At 30.8% G+C, this 22380-nt stretch overlaps 2 protein-coding genes across 3 annotated transcripts; both read left to right on the top strand.

Annotated features, from left to right (window-relative positions):
• The first annotated feature begins 2779 nt into the window (after positions 1-2779).
• Positions 2780-10701, top strand: LOC119601370. Of its 2 annotated transcripts, XM_037952288.1 has the most exons (7): positions 2780-5391; positions 7172-7402; positions 8603-8714; positions 8770-9023; positions 9082-9220; positions 10098-10252; positions 10318-10701. In XM_037952288.1, the coding sequence occupies exons 1-7, from the start codon at positions 3867-3869 to the stop codon at positions 10431-10433; spliced, it is 2532 nt and encodes an 843-aa protein (XP_037808216.1). In that variant the 5' UTR covers positions 2780-3866; the 3' UTR covers positions 10434-10701. The 2 variants fall into 2 exon arrangements, with proteins under 2 accessions (XP_037808216.1, XP_037808215.1); XM_037952287.1 differs by lacking the exon at positions 7172-7402.
• A 7540-nt stretch (positions 10702-18241) lies between these two features.
• On the top strand, positions 18242-22147 carry LOC119601361 (serine proteinase stubble). Its single transcript, XM_037952275.1, has 7 exons — positions 18242-18432; positions 18490-18770; positions 18835-19208; positions 19295-19440; positions 21690-21797; positions 21893-21928; positions 22001-22147. Exons 1-7 carry the CDS (start codon positions 18348-18350, stop codon positions 22129-22131), a joined length of 1161 nt encoding a protein of 386 aa, XP_037808203.1. The 5' UTR covers positions 18242-18347; the 3' UTR covers positions 22132-22147.
• The last annotated feature ends 233 nt before the right edge of the window (positions 22148-22380 follow it).

Genomic DNA, 22380 nt, shown 5'->3' with positions numbered 1-22380 from the left:
TTTTATTAAATAGACAGACTTTACAAAATTGCTTATTTAAACAAACAGCCCAACAATTCACTTTTATTACTTATTTTTTCTTGTTTTTATTTACTTTTTTTCCTTAAACACTCTCAAGGTCAGTTTTATTATTGTTGTTAAACATTTTACTTTAACTTCCGGTTTTCTCCTCACTTATACTATGAAAGCAAAAATAAAATAACAAATTGCTTACTCTGTGAGTAGATGTTTGGAAAGTTTTACTCTACACGCCTGTTTTTTTTTTTTTTTTTTTTTTTTCTTTTTCAACACACACGTTTATATTGTTTAAATGAAAATGCAGTTTAGTGGAAAATCAAGTTTAAAAACTTAACTTAACTTAACGCTGAAATGATCATTCACATATTTTTTTTCTTTTGTGTGTGTGTGTTTAGTTTTTTGTGGACTTGACTCCCGCATAGAGGAAATGTTTTACAACATGAAATTATTTTCCATTTCACGTGGTCGAGAAGATGGGTTTTTCTTTTTGTTGCTAGTTTTTAGCTTTTATAGTTGGAAATATATAAATTTTCAGTGTTGTTGTTGTTGTTTAGTAAGTGTGATTTGTTTGCGGTTAAATGATTTTTATTACAACATCCTCTTAAAGTGTGCTGAACTCATTATGAAAGTGAAAATCGTACACTAAGATGATGAAGAGATATATGTGTGTGTGTATGTATGTATGTATATTTGTCAAAAGGTAGTAAAAATTATACATTAAAACTTTGTAATAATGGTTGTGAGAAGTAAAGAAAAAAAGTTAATGTTAGATTTCAGCCCTAAAGGTTTTTTTTCGTCGAAAAAAAGGGAAAGCAAATTGTGAATATATCTGTAAAATTTAGTGTTAGTAAAAATCTCGTTAATGTGCTTAAGATTTTCTTCTGATCTTGGAAATAAAAGTTCTCATAAATCTAAAAAATTCTAAAAAAAATAGAAGAAAAGACCGCTTTCCTGCAGGCAACGTCAATGTTGAGTTTAAATCTAGCAAGTTTACTTTACAACACTAGAAATCAAATGTTTTGTCTATGAAAGGTTCAGCTAACTTATATGATGCATTGTTTGCACATATTTGCGCATTAGTTGCAAAACGGATGACAAAGTTTGCATGGTTGCGGTTGGGAATTCGTGCTTGAAATCAGGAAAACTCTCTGCTAAAAAATTAGAACGATAAGCAGCTTTCCTGTTGATCAAGGTATACACTATGCAACACCAGAAATCAATTGTTTTGTCTATGAAAGGTACAGCCAACTTATATGATGCATTGTTTGCATATATTTGCGCATTAGTTGCAAAACGGATGACAAAATTTGCATGGTTGCGGTTGGGAATTCGTGCTTGAAATCAGGAAAACTGTCCACTAAAACGAAAAGCAGCTTTCCTGAAAGCAACGTCAATATTGAGTTGTTGATTAAGGCATACACTTGTTGATCAAGGTATGCACTTTGCAAACACTAGAAGTCATGATGTCATGATGCCTAGTTTGCATATATTTGCGCATTAGTTGCAAAACGGATGACAAAATTTGCATGGTTGCGGTTGGGTAATCGTGTTGGTACAAAGTAACAGCCAAAATCTTCTGTAAGCTTGAAATCAGGAAAACTTTCTGCTAATCTTTAATAGTGGGGGTTACGGTTTTTAATCCATTCTGATCTATTGTTTCCACAACTACAAAATTAATATCTAAAGTATCTTCATTTCATTAGCAACACTTTATAAGTTGAATCAGCAATATACGAACTTTGTAATAAAACTTCAAGTCGTATTTTTTGTGAGTGATTCATAAAATTATTAAATAGTCTTTGGTTCAAACTCTGCTTTCTAAAAGATCACCGGTTTTGAAAGACTTTTAAAGGATGACGACAAAGACAAGACTACAGCACGTCAATTTTTGTTTGAATACGATGCCTATCCAACATACTATTCCAACCCAAAATGGGCGACACTAATGGAACCATTACCGCCATGCCATCTTCGCTCGTCCTTATACCCAGCATTAGAAATATTTCAATCAATATATAGATCTTGTAGATACAAAAATTTTATGCAAAAGTCGTTACAAATCTTCCAGAAGTCCAAGAGTGTTTTTTCCGGTCAACAGGACCCAAGAGAACCGGCAAGGGATTATATTTCAACTATAAAGTGATCTATCGGGATCAAAACGTTTGTATTAAAGAATTGGTTCAAGATGGATTAAGCTAAATTATCGGACATTATCTTTATCAGATTAGAATCGCATTGACTCAGATATCCGGGTCAAACTCCAGGGCGTAACATTGATTCATAATGTTTCATAGTGTAAGGTATAAGATCGTATAAATTTTCCCATACACGGTACATCCTTTAAAAGTTGTACAACTATCAACGCATTAAATAACTCATGTCTTTAGTTTGATAGTTATGTTAAGTAATCCTTCCGCTTAATAATTTTTTTCGAAAATTTGTTGACAACCATTAATTCGGTCACTTGCATGACCGTACAACAACAATGTCTCCACAAATCAGGCAGTTATACAGGAATGTCCACACCTCAACAACGACAGCAGCAGCAGCAGCAACAACATTAAACCATGCAACATGATTGTAATACGTTTGATTATTAACTGTTTGTTCACCTCTCATGAAACGCGTTACAAAAACACAAAATTTCCTGATTGCAAAATAATAAACTAACAAAAAAAAGCTACAAAATAAAAAAATTATGATCACTAATTTATTTTCTTCTTCTTTTTTTCTATGCATTTCTCTAGCAGAGGCCACTCAAGTGATATTGACTGCAGGCATTAAGGAAGTCAATTATCGATACCTGTGTGTGCTGCATTTTTTGTTTTGTATATTTTTTTTCGTGAAAAAAATAAAACTAAACACCATTTGATGAGATGTGGCGTCTCTATTAATACACGACTGTTTACATGTTCACGTAATAGCAAAAGTAACAACAACAACAACAATTGCAGCAACATAAACGAAACCTAGCAAGAGCATAAACACCACAAACTCCCAACTAATAATTGCAATTTGCAACAGCAACTGAAGCAGTAGCACAAGTTTATTATAAAGCAGCTACAGCAACAACAACAAAAGACCAATAACCGCAGTCAGCTCTAGAAAATGTTTAAACGCTTAAAATTTAACATAAACAACAACTAAAAACGTAATAATTGTAATAATAATAAAAACATCAACAACTAGTGTAATTTTTATATAAAGCTCATCCCGTGATCACGGGAGTGTTGTTTCTTTACTATAGTATATATATGTGTGTGTGTATGTGTGAATGCAGTTCCTTAAACAAGATACAAAACAAAAAATATTGTTGCACACATTAGCAGCAGCAACAATATTATAGCGAAAAAAAACCCCAGCAACTAATATTGCCACTGCAACAACTAATCCAAGAGCAAAGCCAACAGAGGCACGAGATATCCGTGGCAGGTACACATAATAAACTGATCTTTGCTGAAACAGTGCAACAACAACTACAACAATAATAACAAATAAACTGTTGCACAGGAAAACAACATTTATCGATTAAAATCAAACAGCTATAAGCAAGCGAACAAACAAACCAACCAAACAAATAGTTCAATGAACGGAACTCTTTTGAATATAAACGACAGCTAAATAATCTACATTCAAAACGAAAAACTTACAACAACCAACATCACCACCACCACACCACCTTCACTTCTTTTTACTCTTTTTCGTATTTACCTCTTTCAATTTCAAACCTCTCGACCAACACTTGCTAAAATTGCTTTAAAAATCCTGTGACTCCTATAATCACAAATCATCCAGCTAAGTAAAACAATAACAACAACAACAAGTAATTCCTTAAAGCTCCATGTAAAATGCAAGCAACCAAACAATGCAGTCTTTGGTCTCTCATAACAGGTCTCAGCAGTCTGCTGGTCTTAACACAGGCCCAGCTCAGCGATAATAATGCTTTGTACCTACACACGCACACACCTGCTTTGGCTAGCACGTTACAGCATGCAGCCACGCCTACTACACCTCTACAGCAATCATCTACACAGCCCTATGGCAGTTCGGTGAATCAACCACCCTGGTTGGAACAGGCTGCTACAAGTGCGAGAGTAGGACAGTCGAATTCGGCACGTAATTTATATGCTCCTTACCAAAGTTTTTCCAAAACAGATGTGGCCAATTTTCCCAATTTACTAATACGTCCCGATGGTTCAGCCGTTCAAACTTTTGGCTCTTATCGTGAGGGTAGATCCTTAGTACCAAATCGTTCAGTTCCTGTGCAGGCTAATAGGCGTGCCGACTCGGCCGAAGTAGAGATAATAGCAGCTCCTGCTGTTGAATTACCCGCCTCACCCCTTATTACCGTGCCCAAGCAAGTAGTACCCTCGCAGGCCGTTAATATCAGTCGGGTGGGTCGTAAACGTAATTATATGTATATTCCTCTGCAACAGGATAGCGCTAATAATTATCTTTTGCAATTGAAACCCAAACATAATGGCTCCTTAAGTGGCCTAAAGCCTCCCGGCAGCGAAGTGGCACCTGTTTTACCCGAAATTGCCGAAGATGTGGCTAACTATTCCGATAAAACTGAACGCAGTGATACAGCAGCACCTAGTCCTCTAACATCCACTGATCGTTATGATCATGGTGAGGAGAATAGCAGTCGGCGTGTGGGTTTTTCTTTTCCCAGTTACAGTTTAAGTCCCTCAAATCCCTTCCAGCCCCAAGCCTATCGTGAAGACAATCCCATATTTACTGAATCCACTGGTTTTGAAAGACCTTTCAGTGATGATGATAAAGATAAACGTCTAACACGTCAATTGGTGTTTGAACAAGATGCCTCACCCACTTCCTATTCATATGACTTTTCCAGTTTAGGCGGCTCTAGCTCTATACCTCATACTCTTAATTCAGCCATAGCCCAGGGTAAACAATACCGTGATGAGGTTACCAAATTTGGCGATATTAATGGACCCATTACCGCCATACCGCAAAGACCACAAAGAGGCCTGTACTTTGGTGACACTGAATTTAGAACGGGCACTTTGTCTCGTCCTTATACCCAGCAGCAGAAAAATTTCAATGAATATATAGGTCCCGTAGATCCTACTAGTTCCCGCAAAAGTCGCTACTTCCCCTACAAATCCTCCAGAAGTCCCAGAGTGGTATTCCCCGTCAATGATAATGTAGGAGCCACTGGACCCAGCAGCACTGGCACTGGAGTCTATTTCAACGATAATGTTGTATTTCGCGATCAAAACTTTGGCATTAATGAATTGGCTGCTGTTCAAGATGTTCGCAATGAATTCAGTTTACAGGATTTAGATAGTTCATCGGATAGTAGCACTCCAACGGTAGCACAATCGGCCAGTACTTTTAAGGAGAAAGGTATGTACGAAAAATTAAAAAAAGAGTTTTGTAATGAGTATTGTATAGAGACAGTAATCATGAAAACTAATCTTAACTCCTGCTTATTAAACACTCACGGATATAAGAATACTACTACATTATAGATTATATAAGACTGAAAAAAGAAAGTGCGGTTATACAATTTATCTTATTTTTTCTATATAGAACAGGTTTATTTGAGTTTTACAAGGAAATAAGTAAAATTAATGGTTTTTCTAATGGGATTCACTGAAAGGTTGTAATGCAGAAATGAAGGGATATATTGCTATTTGTATACTTTTGTCTAAAGACGAACCCTTTTAATTTGGTTGAAATCGGTCCTTATTTCCTTTAGCCCCCATACAAAATATCCCCATAGCGATCATTTAACTAATCAGACCTTAATCTACTTAATAGTTAGATTGAAAGGAGGATTTATGTTACAACAGATACGAAACAATACACCTAGAACACTACCGGGAGTATTGTGAGCTCCTTTACCAGAGTCTATGGTACCCCTAACCATTGTACTAACAGTGGACAATACTACCATGTTGTGGATTATGTAGTACCATATTTTAGCGTAGTTTTGGTCTGATGTAAGGCATGTTTGGCTTCCGCAAGTTTATTTATATATTTGGATTAGTTTTGGACCAGTTCTAGTCCTTTGCGGAGTACTCATTTAACACATGTGAAGCGTAGTCCCAATTTTGCCAGGGTAGATAATTTCAAATCCAATTTATCGATATCACTCCAATGCATTCGATCAAAATTCGATCTTTTCATAGCATCATTACTCACTCTAAAAAAATGTGTAGAGAACTCTCTGGACCCTCCGGTGGAGGAAGTCGTATGGTCGACCATGCCCCCAGCAAAAACTTACATTGAAAAGTCATATTTTAAAAAGCATATAGAACTACTTATACATTTGCATTTTAACACAATGCTGTTAATGGAGGCCGGAACATATTACTCTTGCTTACAAATAGGGAGTTAAATAAGTCATTACCACGCTCGCTTACCAATTGCCAGTAAAGAAAATTGTTTTGTCTTTAGACGATAATAATTGTTTTACTATTTAATCTCTGTCTGTGTAGAAAAGCACTTGCTACCCATAAGAGTACTTACATATATGATAATATGTCAGTCATTACCAAACTACTTAATGGTAAAGGAGATGGTAGGAATTAGTTATTGAAAAGTAAGTTATTGAGTAGTTCGTTAGTTTGAAATTCGAAGAAATACAACTAGACTATTACCGGGCCTGTTGTGCGTTCCCTTACTAGTGTCTCAGGTGGGAATCGAACCCATGACCTCCGGTCTAATAGACGAGAACAATAACCATTAACCTATCATGGGCCTTACTTACAGTATGTAAAAGTCATTAACAAGTTTTTGCTGGACCCGTCTTGTTTATTCTCTCAATTTTGGATATTTTTATAAAAAAACCTTAAGATTTTTTAAAATTTTGATATTTTTATAAAAAAAAACAAAATTTTTTTGAAATTTAAAAAAAAAAAATACTTTGTTCTAAGCATTTTTAAGAAAAATCCTTAATTATCCTTCAAATTTCATTACAAACTCAGTGAAAATCCCATCCAGAACAAACCTTTTCCACAAAACATTGGGTCCGTTTTACATATACATATGTATTTTTAAAAAGAAACTACCGAACCGTTCATCAACTTTTAGAGCACACTCAGCTTGCTTGCTTGCTTTCATCTTGGTATCTATGTATGCTTCCACTTCCACTCTCTTTCCTTTCTCTTTTCACATTCAGCTGACATCACAAGCGAACTGGAATGCCAGCATCGCGGTGGCACTTGTGAATTTTTTGTAGGCTGCTGGATGACTGGCGGTCTTCTGCAGGGTACTTGTAATGGATTGTTGCGTGGCTGCTGTCATCGGACAGCTAAATCGGCCAATTTGCGTACCTCTGACTATGTGGGCCATACAATCGATTTGACTGATCTTCCGCAAAAGAACTATGGACCGGTGAAAAATGATCACAGTGAGTGTTAGAAAACCAACAAACCAAGCAGTTTCGCTAAGAAACGGCCACTAAACAAATTTAAAAAAAAACAAAAGAAATTTCTTAACCAACCAAAGACTTATGTACTGCACGAACAAACAAAATCCAAAAAATCAAAAAAAAAAACTTATAAATATACTATTTTTGAAAATGCGGTGTAAAAGGTGTAAATAAATTTCAAAACTATTTATGTGTTCGAAGCACTGGCAGCAATCCTAACCTGGCTAATCCCAAATGACCAAAACTATTATGATGTTGAAATGGTATTTCTTTAAGTGGTGTGTAGAAGAGTGTGGTACGCTGTTAATAAACAAATAAAAATTGCATGTTTCATAACTATTTTTGTTTTTATTTCTTGGCATTTCATACTAAATTTAAACAACAAAATAAATATGTAGTAATATTTTAGTATTTTGCACGCTGTAGTTTTTCTTACTATTTTTAGCAAATTTTGTTGCATGTTGCCAATTGCATGATGTACTTGCCACAACAGTTTAAAGAAATTTTGTAATTTTATTAAATTTACTCTTATTAATAGTTAAATACTTCCTTTTTTCTTGGCTAAATAGTTTAGTTTCTAGATAATCATCTTCACATGTTAAAAATTATAAATTATTTTTGTTTATATGGTTCCGGTTAAAAGGGGTTGTAGAAAAGGTTTAGTGGTTTAAATTTGTTAAGCTTTTTTTTTTAAAAAATTCAAATGCAAAAAACTAAACTGCATGTTTTAAACCGTTAATAAAATGACCATGTTTAGAACAAAAATTAAAGATCATTACTTAACCTGTTGTTGTTCCTGCGGAAGATCAGCCTCAAATCGTTTAAAATTTTGTTACCTTATAATTACATCTACACTTACATTTAAACATGCATACATACATATACATATAAATAAAGACATATTCTGCTTGTTTTATTTTGGGTAGTAACAAAACACTTTGCTACTGTACTTACTCGTAAGCTTGTTTTATTTACATAAATTACACATACATATAAATATTTATTTGGCTTATCTTATTATTTACTTACTAGTTATAGAAAGCTTTTATTTTTGCACCTAAAAAGTCTGTTTGTAAGATTAATATCAGCAAAATGATTAATTTGAATGATGATCGTTTTTGTTTGATAAACTTGATTAATTTGGTGTGTTGAAACATGGGCAAAAATTATGATTTATAGGTTGCGGCATATCACTGGCTAAACAAACGGCTCAGAGGCGTATAGTGGGAGGAGATGATGCTGGCTTTGGTTCTTTCCCCTGGCAGGCTTATATACGTATTGGTTCCTCCAGGTAAGCTTATGAATGAATTTGCTTCCACAAATACATTCTAATAATATTATTTTAGATGTGGCGGCTCTTTGATTTCACGACGTCATGTAGTCACTGCTGGCCATTGTGTAGCCAGAGCCACCCCTAGACAGGTACATGTTACTTTGGGTGATTATGTTATCAATTCAGCGGTAGAACCATTGCCAGCCTATACATTTGGTGTTAGACGTATTGATGTTCATCCCTATTTCAAATTTACTCCTCAAGCAGATCGTTTTGATGTGTCGGTATTGACCTTGGAAAGAACGGTACATTTTATGCCTCATATAGGTAAGTGTTTGAGATTGTAATATTTTAGACAAACTTCTAATGTGTTTTTTCGCTTTAGCTCCCATTTGTTTGCCCGAAAAGAATGAAGATTTCTTGGGTAAATTTGGTTGGGCTGCGGGTTGGGGTGCTCTAAATCCTGGATCTAGATTACGACCCAAGACCTTACAGGCTGTAGATGTTCCAGTTATTGAAAATAGGTAAGAATGAGTGAAATATCAAATGGAGCACTTTGGAGTTATTCGAAAGAAAACTGTAGACTAGACTATAAACCAGAATCTAGACTAGACTATAGACTAGACTATAGATTAGACTATAGATTAGACTATAGACTAGACCATAGACTAGACTATAGACTAGACTATAGACTGGACTATAGACTAGACTATTGACTAGACTATAGACTGGACTATAGAGTAGACTATGGACTAGACTATAGACTAGACTATAGACTAGACTATAGACTAGACTAGACTATAGACTAGACTATAGACTAGACTAGACTATAGACTAGACTATAGACTAGACTATAGACTAGACTATAGACTAGACTATAGACTAGACTATAGACTAGACTATAGACTAGACTATAGACTAGACTATAGACTAGACTATAGACTAGACTATAGACTAGACTATAGACTAGACTATAGACTAGACTATAGACTAGACTATAGACTAGACTATAGACTAGACTATAGACTAGACTATAGACTAGACTATAGACTAGACTATAGACTAGACTATAGACTAGACTATAGACTAGACTATACTAGACTAGACTAGACTATAGACTAGACTAGACTAGACTAGACTACACTATAGACTACACTATAGACTACACTATAGACTACACTATAGACTACACTATAGACTACACTATAGACTACACTATAGACTATAGACTAAACTATAGAATTGACTAGACTATAGAATTGACTAGACTACTGTAAAGTTTTATGAGGATCAGTTCATATCGGATCCAAATACCTTTTAAATTTTGGTCTAATAATACACTTCTTTAAACAAAATTCGGAAAAAAAAAACTTTTTTAACTCCCTTTTAAATTCCATACAGAATCTGTGAAAGATGGCATAGGCAGAATGGCATAAATGTGGTTATATATCCTGAAATGATGTGTGCCGGTTATCGTAATGGTGGTAAGGATTCCTGTCAGGGAGATTCTGGTGGTCCCTTAATGCATGAAAAGAATGGACGTTGGTATTTAATAGGTATGAATGAAATGCTTTATAAAACAAACAAAAAAACACTAATATTTTCTTGTTTCCAAAAAAAGGTGTTGTCTCAGCTGGTTACTCGTGTGCCTCACGTGGTCAACCTGGTATTTATCATCGTGTGCCCTACACAGTCGATTGGATATCTCATGTTGTAGGCTTGACGGGTACTATTTGATTTTACAAACCCCAGGATTACTGACTCAAAATCATCTTCATCTTACTAAGCTGCTACTTACACACACACACAGACTCACTCACTCCTAAGTGCAGCTCCAATTCAAAATAATCTTTTGTAAATAGTGTTAATTTCTTGGAGAATGTTGTCGTCTATTTTATTTCTTCTACTTTTCTATAATCGAGTGAAAAGTATAATTTAAGTTTCTTTCTTTGACACTCTCCTATTTTTTTAGAATTCCTCACTATCTCCACTCTCATTAATTGTAGTAGTTGTAATTTTTTTTATTTTGAAAAAAAACATGTGTATTAATTTAAGATGTATGTGTATTTTGTATTTATTAACCAATTAATTAATGTTTAATATATATTTTTTTGAACTTTGTTAATTTTTTTGCAAATAAGCAACAAAAGACTAGAATTAACAAAAGCAATAAGGACAAAATTTTAATTATTTTTTTATATTTATTCAAATTGTAATTTATTTTAATTTTAATATTAAAAGAGAAGAAAAACACACAAATTAATTGTAAATAAAAATTATATACAATAAAATTTGCTAAGTAAGGAGAGTTTTTAATTAATTGAACAGAAGGCGAAAATTGCACATTAATTTTTTTATACAAAACAAATGATTTTAACAAAATTGAATTCTGATTCATTCTGACTAGACTATAGACTAGAAATATAGACTAGAAAATAGACTAGACTATAGACTAGAAAATAGACTAGAAAATTGACTAGACTATAGACTAGATTATAGACTAGACTATATACTAGACTATAGACTAGACTATAGACTAGACTATAGACTACACTATAGACTAGACTATAGACTAGACTATAGACTAGACTATAGACTAGACTATAGACTAGACTATAGACTAGACTATAGACTAGACTATAGACTAGACTATAGACTAGACTATAGACTAGACTATAGACTAGACTATAGACTAGACTATAGACTAGACTATAGACTAGACTATAGACTAGACTATAGACTAGACTATAGACTAGACTATAGACTAGACTATAGACTAGACTATAGACTAGACTATAGACTAGACTATAGACTAGACTATAGACTAGACTATAGACTAGACTATAGACTAGACTATAGACTAGACTAGACTAGACTATAGACTAGACTATAGACTAGACTATAGACTAGACTATAGACTAGACTATAGACTAGACTATAGACTAGACTATAGACTAGACTATAGACTAGACTATAGACTAGACTATAGACTAGACTATAGACTAGACTATAGACTAGACTATAGACTAAACTATAGACTAAACTATAGACTAGACTATAGACTAGACTAGACTATAGACTATAGACTAGACTCTAGACTATAGACTAGACTAGTCTAGTCTATAGTCTAGTCTATAGTCTATAGTCTATAGTCTAGTCTATAGTCTAGTCTATAGTCTAGTCTATAGTCTAGTCTATAGTCTAGTCTATAGTCTAGTCTATAGTCTAGTCTATAGTCTAGTCTATAGTCTAGTCTATAGTCTAGTCTATAGTCTAGTCTATAGTCTAGTCTATAGTCTAGTCTATAGTCTAGTCTATAGTCTAGTCTATAGTCTAGTCTATAGTCTAGTCTATAGTCTAGTCTATAGTCTAGTCTATAGTCTAGTCTATAGTCTAGTCTATAGTCTAGTCTATAGTCTAGTCTATAGTCTAGTCTATGTCTAGTCTATAGTCTAGTCTATAGTCTAGTCTATAGTCTAGTCTATAGTCTAGTCTATAGTCTAGTCTATAGTCTAGTCTATAGTCTAGTCTATAGTCTAGTCTATAGTCTAGTCTATAGTCTAGTCTATAGTCTAGTCTATAGTCTAGTCTATAGTCTAGTCTATAGTCTAGTCTATAGTCTAGTCTATAGTCTAGTCTATAGTCTAGTCTATAGTCTAGTCTATAGTCTAGTCTATAGTCTAGTCTATAGTCTAGTCTATAGTCTAGTCTATAGATTTTTTTTGACTGCACTGTGAAAGTATTTCACTGCTTTAATGAAATGGTTGTTAAATTTATGAAATTGTTTTATAAACACTATAAAGAAATGTGGTTTTGCAGAAATGATATAATTTCATTAAAGTCATGTAACTCAACAAATTGTTTCTATAATAGATTTTTGTATAATAGATAACAGAATATAGTCTGTTTTCAAATATTAATGAAACTATGTCATTATATTGGTATATTATTATATGTCTTTTATTTAACGAAATTGTTTTCCATTTGTAGTGGTAAATATAAACTATTAAATGAATTCTTTAACAATATTCAATTTCTTGAGAAGTAGCCGAAGGCGATCAAATTAGAGGGATGTTGAAATTTTAACTATAATAATAAAAAAACAAACCAATGAATTGTAGCTGTAGAAATCGACATTAAATTTTAAACAATTTCAAAGAAAGTTCTGCTCTTTGTAATGCTTCAGTAATAATTTAGAGTAATATAAACTTTTACCGTACTTTTTGTTTCGGGCGTTACAAATACAAGCTCCTTTGACCCCGAAAGGGTTAAAAAGAAAGATACAATTTAGCCTAAGGTTATTTAAAAGATAAACAAAACTCTTATGTTAAGGGTATACATTAAGAGCATTCCCTGTAGTTCGTGAAGACTGTAACGGAATAGTGATTTTACAGATCATCTACCAAAATGAGATATTTCAAATCGGCATGTCCTAGAAGAAACGCAAAAAGCTTTCAAAAACGTTTACAAACAGACATAGCTAACTTCAAAAGTCTTCCTTGGGTAAAAGAGGTTAGTAAGAGTCTCCTGTATAGATTACTTAGAGACACTAAAGTAATGACAAACAGAGTACAAACCTCAAGACAACATTATTAGAAAATTGGACATCTAAACATTTTATGGAGAAGGGAGACATTGACTCCCTAGAAAACTGATGGGACGATATAATTAAGACAACATGCAACGCACAAAAAAACCAAAACTACAACATTTAATCTTTTTTAAAAAAAACTAGTATTTTATTATGTTCAACAACGACAATAAAATAAGAAAATCTTCAAAACACATAAAAAAGCGATTATATTCTTAACTACCAATTTTTTCCATATTCTTTTTATGAAAACTAAGAAATGGTAAAAAAAACACAAGATGTAAAGTTAACACAAAACTTCTTGGAACCTGTTGTAGTTTTTCCTACATCCACAATGTTCTCATTTGTCAATGCGACGACCAACTGTTGATGATTACTTTTACTCTTCTAAGCATCAGTTAGATTTTGTTGGCCAACGCATATGGACGTTAAATTAAATTTTAAAAAAATTTTGAAAAAAATCTAAATAAAAATCAGTAAAATTATAGAAATTGTTAGAAGCTTTTAAAAGGAAATACTTTACCGGATTTATGCCGAAATAAATTGAAAAAGTAATAATTTACAAAATGTGTTTTAAGTAAAACTATATAAAAAAACTAAGAAATTAACAAGTTAAAGTTTCCTTTTTTATGATTTTTTTTTTTAATGAAGTGTTGGTTACAATTTCTCATAGCGTGAGAAACTCCGGTTTTAAAATATTATTTACACAGAAGAACAGTGATTTTGAAAAAAAAAATATTTAAAAACAAACATAATCAATAATAGCTTGACAGCCAAATGACAGCTGTAGACATGTGAAATAAGAATTGAAATATTGTGATTGCTATAGACAGCTGTTAGAGCAGCATATTTATTTTTGTCAATTTTGTCTTCAAATTTAAAGTTCTAAAACAAAAATTATAAAAAAGAAACTTAATTAGATAATCACCGATCTTCATTTTAAGATTTCTCATAATTTATATTTCGGTATATTGCTATGTTCCCACGGTACCAACATAAACTAAATTAGTATAATAATTCACATTTCATGAGTATTAATTATAAAACTATACTCCCACATTAGTGCCTATAACTAAATTTACTTTCTGAAATATTATTTGCAATTACTCTGTTCTCACGACACACTACAAAAATCCATCTAAAATCTTCGCTTACTAATTCAAACTTAACTCAATATAAATAAGGGAATTAACTATTGTAATAATATACATTGTAATTCGGTTCTTTTTTGAGTTTAAATTACGAATAAAAGAGAGAAAAGAGAACTTTTAAATAATCCCCTCGTGTGAACATAGCATAAAGAATTTTTCTAAATAATTTATATTTTCAAAATTGCTTTTACTTTGAAATCAATAGATTTCCAAACATATATATATTTTTAAATAATCATAAAAAAATCTATTTCTGTTTAACTGTGTAATTAAAAGAAAAGTAATGATGATGTAAAATAGAGTAGCACACACAGCTTGTAATATAAGTACGTACCACCACTCTACTCTTTTAATACTAGTATTTTTTATATATATATATTTTTTTTTTTCAACAATATTTTCTTTAATATGACAGACAGTATCATCAATTTCTATTAAAAACGCGCTCTATTGATGGCCACACAAACAAAAGTGGAGAGAAGATAGGAAAATAAATTTGTTATTTACAAACACTCACGCAGTCGCTCTGCGAATAATGTGCGAAAAGTAGATCACATCTTGTCAATAAAATGTGTTAGAAGAAATACCAATCAATGGTGTCATTGTCAATGAGCAGTGGTAACGTTCCAAAAATAATATTACAGAGGGTTTAACTTATTAATTTTGAGAAAGAATTTACAGTTAAAAAAAAAAAACATAAAATGACCTAAAAATAAGTGGAGTAGTTATTTTTGGAGATTTCATTAAATGAGATTTCAAGATTTTGGTTACATTTAATTTTAACAATTCAGAAGCAAGATCAAAGATCGCCATCTCGATATCGATAGTGAATAATAAAAATCGAATAGATAAAACGCTTACCAAAAAGAGAATTTATCGTTCTCTAGAAAAAGAGAATTTATCGGAAGTTCTCTATAAAAAGAGAAATTATCGAAAGTTCTCTAGAAAAAGAGAATTTATCGAAAATTCTCAAGAAAAAGAGAATTTATCGAAAATTTTAGAAAAAGAGAATTTAGTGAAAATTTTCTATAAAAAGAGAATTTCTCGAAAATTCTCTATAAAAGGAGAATTTCTCGAAAATTCTCTATGAAAAGCGAATTTCTCGAAAATTCTATATGAAAAGCGAATTTCTCGAAAATTCTCTATGAAAAGCGAATTTCTCGAACATTTTCTATTAAAAGCGAATTTCTCGAAAATTCCCTATAAAAAGAGAATTTCTCGAAAATTTTCTATAAAAAGAGAATTTCTCGAAAATTTTCTATAAAAAGAGAATTTCTCGAAAATTCTCTATAAAAAGAGAATTTCTCGAAAATTCTCTATAAAAAGAGAATTTCTCGAAAATTCTCTATAAAAGAGAATTTCTCGCAAATTCTCTATTCTCGAAAATTCTCTATAAAAAGAGAATTTCTCGAAAATTCTCTATAAAAAGAGAATTTCTCGAAAATTCTCTATAAAAAGAGAATTTCTTGAAAATTCTCTATAAAAAGAGAATTTCTCGAAAATTCTCTATAAAAAGAGAATTTCTCGAAAATTCTCTATAAAAAGAGAATTTCTCGAAAATTCTCTATAAAAAGAGAATTTCTCGAAAATTCTCTATAAAAAGAGAATTTCTCGAAAATTCTCTATAAAAAGAGAATTTCTCGAAAATTCTCTATAAAAAGAGAATTTCTCGAAAATTCTCTATAAAAAGAGAATTTCTCGAAAATTCTCTATAAAAAGAGAATTTCTCGAAAATTCTCTATTAAAAGAGAATTTCTCGAAAATTCTCTATTAAAAGAGAATTTCTCGAAAATTCTCTATAAAAAGAGAATTTCTCGAAAATTCTCTATAGAAAGAGAATTTCTCGAAAATTCTCTATAGAAATAGAATTTCTCGAAAATTCTCTATAGAAAGAGAATTTATCGAAAATTCTCTACAGAAAGAGAATTTCTCGAAAATTCTCTATAGAAAGAGAATTTATCGAAAATTCTCTATAGAAAGAGAATTTATCGAAAATTCTCTATAGAAAGAGAATTTCTCGAAAATTCTCTATAGAAAGAGAATTTCTCGAAAATTCTCTATAAAAAGAGAATTTCTCGAAAATTCTCTATAAAAAGAGAAAAGAGAATTTCTCGAAAATTCTCTATAAAAAGAGAATTTCTCGAAAATTCTCTATAAAAAGAGAATTTCTCGAAAATTCTCTACAAAAAGAGAAAAGAGAATTTCTCGAAAATTCTCTATAAAAAGAGAAAAGAGAATTTCTCGAAAATTCTCTATAAAAAGAAAATTCCTCGAAAATTCTCTAAAAAAGAGAATTTATCAAAAATTCTCCATAAAAAGAGAGTTTATCGAAAATTGCCTTTAGAAAGAGATTTTATCGAAAATTGTCTATAGAAAGATAATTTATCGAAAATTCTCTATAGAAAGATAATTTATCGAAAATTCTCTATAGAAAGAGAATTTATCGAAAATTCTCTATAGAAAGAGAATTTATCGAAAATTCTCTATAGAAAGAGAATTTATCGAAAATTCTCTATAGAAAGAGAATTTAACCAAAATTCTCTATAGAAAGAGAATTTATCGAAAATTCTCTATAAAAAGGAGAAAACTCTCCATAAAAAGTTTGTTGGAAGGACATTTTTGATCGTAAGATTGTGATATAAAAGCCAGAAAATTTTCTATAGAAAGGGAATTTATCGAAAATTCTCTATAGAAAGAGAATTTATCGAAAATTCTCTATAGAAAGAGAATTTATCGAAAATTCTCTATAGAAAGAGAATTTCTCGAAAATTCTCTATAGAAAGAGAATTTAACCAAAATTCTCTATAGAAAGAGAATTTATCGAAAATTCTCTATAAAAAGGAGAAAACTCTCCATAAAAAGTTTGTTGGAAGGACATTTTTGATCGTAAGATTGTGATATAAAAGCCCGAAAATTTTCTATAGAAAGGGAATTTATCGAAAATTCTCTATAGAAAGAGAATTTATCGAAAATTCTCTATAGAAAGAGAATTTATCGAAAATTCTCTATAGAAAGAGAATTTATCGAAAATTCTCTATAGAAAGAGAATTTATCGAAAATTCTCTATAGAAAGAGAATTTATCCAAAATTCTCTATAGAAAGAGAATTTATCCAAAATTCTCTATAAAAAGAGAATTTATCCAAAATTCTCTATAAAAAGGAGAAAACTCTCCATAAAAAGTTTGTTGGAAGGACATTTTTGATCGTATGATTGTGATATAGAAGCCCCATTCCACATTGTTCTTCGTAGTATTTTCTGAAAATCTCAAAAGAGCATAATTTTCGATAAATTCTCTTTTTATAGGCAATTTTCTATAAAATTTCTTTCTATAGAGAATTTTCGATAAATTCTATTTCTATAAAGAATTTTCGATAAATTCTCTTTTTATAGAGAAGTTTCGATAAATTCTCTTTTTATAGAAAATTGTCGATAAATTCTCTTTTTATAGACAATTTTCAATAAATTCTCTTTTTATAGACAATTTTCGATAAATTCTATTTCTATAGAGAAGATTCGATAAATTCTCTTTTTATAGAGAAGTTTCGATAAATTCTCTTTTCATAGAAAATTTTCGATAAATTCTCCTTTTTTAGAGAAGCTTCGATAAATTCCCTTTTATAGAGATCTTATAGAAATATTTTAGGCAATTTTCTATGATCGAAGCCACAGTACAGATTTCAAAATCCATGGAAGCATGTTCATATAATCTTTGAAAAAATTGTGGAAGTTTAATCGCTCAAAATTCATAACCCTTTTCTTCTATTCTTATTAGATAAAACTACTTAAAGATTGACACATTGACATAAAAAAAGTACAAAGACACAAAATATTGTCTCCTAATTAAGGGAGCAATAATTTTCATAAGAAATGCTGCAGCAACGATAACCCCAATTGGTATAGAAACAACGATGTACTTATGGAATTCTGTGACACTCATTTTTGGACTACTATATCTAACGATCATAGCATTGGCCACACAAACAGTAAAGGGCAGTAAGTAGTATCTCAAACATTTACTGTTCCAATATTTATGACTACATTCTCTTACAGACATTTTAAATACCTTATTGGGTGTACCCTCGGAGTGTGTACATCAAGGTGGTGTATGGCCCTGTAAATTATCATTTTCCTGTTGGTTACAAGGAGGCAAACATGCCCGAGGTTGTGGCACTAATAAATGGTTATTTTCCTGTTGCATAGCCGCTGAGGGAGATGTTTCGCCGGTGGCCAATCTAGTAGATACAGCTTTGGTAGAATATAACAAGAAAGTAACATCACTGCCAAAAAGAGTATTTTTAAGGAGAAGAGATGATAATGAACTATTGTTAAAGGTAGGAATTTTTATCACAAATAAATTGTTTACAAAACGTTTAATGTTTCTGATGTATATTATAGCCTGAATGTGGCTTGGCACGCAGCTTTCAACAAACCTTACAAAAGCGCATCATAGGCGGCAGACCAGCCCATTTTGCTGAATATCCCTGGCAGGCTCATATACGTATAGCCGAATATCAATGTGGTGGTGTTCTAGTTTCTAAAAATATGGTAGCCACTGCTGCCCATTGTGTTCAGCAGGCACGTCTTCAGGATATTTCTGTATATTTGGGTGAATTAGATACCCAAAATTTGGGTCAAACACAAGAACCTTTACCTGTTGAGAAGCATAATGTCATACAAAAAATTATACATCCTTTATTTGAGTTTCGTATGACGCAACCGGATCGTTATGATTTGGCTTTATTGAAATTGGCTAAACCGACTGGATTTAGGTGGGGCACCTTTGGTGGGCCTTTTGTAAATTTTTTGCTTAAATGAAATTGTTGTAAGATTGATTTTCCTTTTGTATTTATTGTAGCGAACATATTTTACCCATTTGTCTTCCGGTATATCCCATACGTTTGATTGGTCGTAAAGGCGTAGTGGCAGGTTGGGGTAAAACAGAGGCTAGTTTGGGTCAAGCGGGCACTAATATGTTGCAGGTGGCAAGTGTACCAATAATAAGTAAGTTTGGAGAGTATTCAACCAATTTCTATCCAAAAAGAAATATATCGAAAATTTTCTATGAAAAAGAGAATTTACTGAGAATTGAAAAAATAGAATTATAGAGAAATTTTCATAATTTCTCTTTATTTAATTTTCAGTAGATTCTCTTTTTCATAAAAAAACTTTCGATAAATTCTCTTTTAGAGAATTTTCAATAAATTCTCTTTTTATAGAGAATTTTCGATAAATTCTCTTTTTAAAGAGAACTTTCAATAAATTCTCTTTTTATAGAGAATTTTCGATAAATTCTCTTTTTATACAGAATTTTCGATAAATTCTCTTTTTATGCAGAATTTTCGATAAATTCTCTTTTTATAAAGAATATTCGATATATTCTCTTTTTATAAAGAATATTCGATAAAATCTTTTTTTATAGAGAATTTTTGATTAATTCTCTTTATATAGAGAATTTTCGATGAATTATCTTTTTATAGAGAATTTTCGATAAATTATCTTTTTATAGATAATTTAAATTTGCAATTTTAATTCTCTTTTATAGAGAATTTTCGATAAATTCCCTTTTTATAGAGAATTTTCGATAAATTCTCTTTTTATACAGAATTTTCGATAAATTCTCTTTTTATAAAGAATATTCGATAAATTCTCTTTTTATAAAGAATATTCGATAAAATCTCTTTTTATAGAGAATTTTTGATTAATTCTCTTTATATAGAAAATTTTCGATGAATTCTCTTTTTATAGAGAATTTTCGATAAATTATCTTTTTATAGAGAATTTTCGATAAATTATCTTTTTATAGAGAATTTTCGATAAATTATCTTTATATAGAGAATTTTCGATAAATTATCTTTATATAGAGAATTTTCGATAAATTGTCTTTAAATAGAGAATTTTCCATAAATTGTCTTTTATAGAGAATTTTCGATAAATTGTCTTTTATAGAGAATTTTCGATAAATTGCCTTTTTATAGAAAATTTTCCATAAATTTTCTTTTTATAGAAAATTTTCGATAAATTTTCTTTTTATGAAGAATATGCGATAAATTTTCTTTATAGAGAATTTTTGATAAGCTTTTTTTAAAAAATTTTCGATAAATTCTCTTTTTTTAAACAATGTTCGACAAATTCTCTTTTTATAGAGAAATTTCGATAAATTCTCTTTTTATAGAGAATTTTCGATAAATTCTCTTTTTATAGAGAATTTTCGATAAATTCTCTTTTTATAGAGAATTTTCGATAAATTCTCTTTTTATAGAGAATTTTCGATAAATTCTCTTTTTATAGAGAATTTTCGATAAATTCTCTTTTTATAGAAATTTTCGATAAATTTTCTATTTAAAGAGAATTTTCGATAAATTCTCTATTTAAAGAGAATTTTCGATCAATTCTCTTTTTACAGAGAATTCTCAATAAATTCTCTTTTTACAGATAATTCTCGATAAATTCTCTTTTTCTAGAGAATTTTCGATAAATTCTCTTTTTACTGAGAATTTTCAATAAATTCTCTTCTTCTAGAGAATTTTCGATAAATTCTCGTTTTATAGAGAATTTTCTATAAATTCTCTTTTTCTAGAGAATTTTCGATAAATTCTCTTTTTCTAGAGAATTTTCGATAAATTCTCTTTTTCTAGAGAATTTTCGATAAACTCTCTTTTTCTAGAGAATTTTCTAGAAATTCTCTTTTTCTAGAGAATTTTCGATAAATTCTCTTTTAATAGAGAATTTTCGATAAAATCTCTTTTTCTAGATAATTTTCGATAAAATCTCTTTTTATAGAAATTTTCGATAAATTCTCTATTTATAGAGAATTTTCGATCAATTCTCTTTTTACAGAGAATTCTCGATAATTTCTCTTTTTACAGAGAATTCTCGATAAATTCTCCTTTTTTATAGAGATTTTCGATAAATTCTCTTTTTATAGAGAATTGTCGATAATTTCTCTTTTTTATAGAGAATTTTCGATAAATTCTCTTTTTATAGAGAATTTTCGATAAATTTTCTTTTTTATAGAGAATTTTCGATAAATTTTCTTTTTATAGAAAATTTTCGATCAATTCTCTTTTTATAGAGAATTTTCGATCAATTCTCTTTTTATAGAGAATTTTCGATAAATTGTCTTTTTATGGAGAATTTTCGATAAATTGTCTTTTTATAATTCTCTATATTCATCTCGATTCATTGCCTTGATCTTCTTTGTTAGTTTTAGCTACAACTTTTTATTGACAAAAATCTCTTCAACTTTCCAGCTTCTCTGGAATGTTTACGCTGGCATGAGAGCAAACAAATCCAGGTGGAACTATTCAATGAAATGTTTTGTGCCGGTCACTCAGATGGCCATCAAGATGCTTGCTTGGGTATGTGGTAAACTGTAAAATTTACTAAATATTAAAAAGTATACTTTAAGGCTGTAGATTAAATAAAACATAACAATTTATTTCATTTGTAACAGGTGATTCAGGTGGACCATTGATCATAAAAGAACGCGGTAAGTAGAACATAAACTTAATTATAGTTTATAATAATCTTTTTTAATATTTTGTTTCCTGTTCCCCCCCAGGTCGTTTTGTTTTGGTTGGCATTACCAGTGCCGGTTTTGGTTGTGGCGTTGATCATCAGCCTGGTATTTATCATAATGTGCAGAAGACTAGCAAATGGATACAAGAGGTTTTAGTGCGTAATGCAATTTAGAAATTTTCTTAGTAAAACAAATCCTAATTATTATTTTTCCCCAGTTAGTTTGTAAGTTAATTTTAGTATTAAAGGAAATTGTGCAAATGTTAACAGATATTTGGAGTTAGTTAAATCTATTTTATAAATAAATTATAAATATTTAAAAAATTTATTTACATTGTTTTATTTATAAGAAAAAATATTAAGCAATTATTTACCAAAAACAATTTTGTATATAAAACTTGGCCATTTAAAGTGCCAGAGCTT

This window comes from Lucilia sericata, unplaced genomic scaffold, assembly GCF_015586225.1.
Source record: "Lucilia sericata isolate MDLA Ls3-8-SP2 unplaced genomic scaffold, ASM1558622v1 Contig000159F_arrow, whole genome shotgun sequence".
Classification (NCBI taxonomy): Eukaryota; Metazoa; Arthropoda; class Insecta; order Diptera; family Calliphoridae; genus Lucilia; species Lucilia sericata.
Note: the sequence above shows the minus strand (reverse complement) of the source record. Positions and strands in the feature narration are given on the sequence as shown.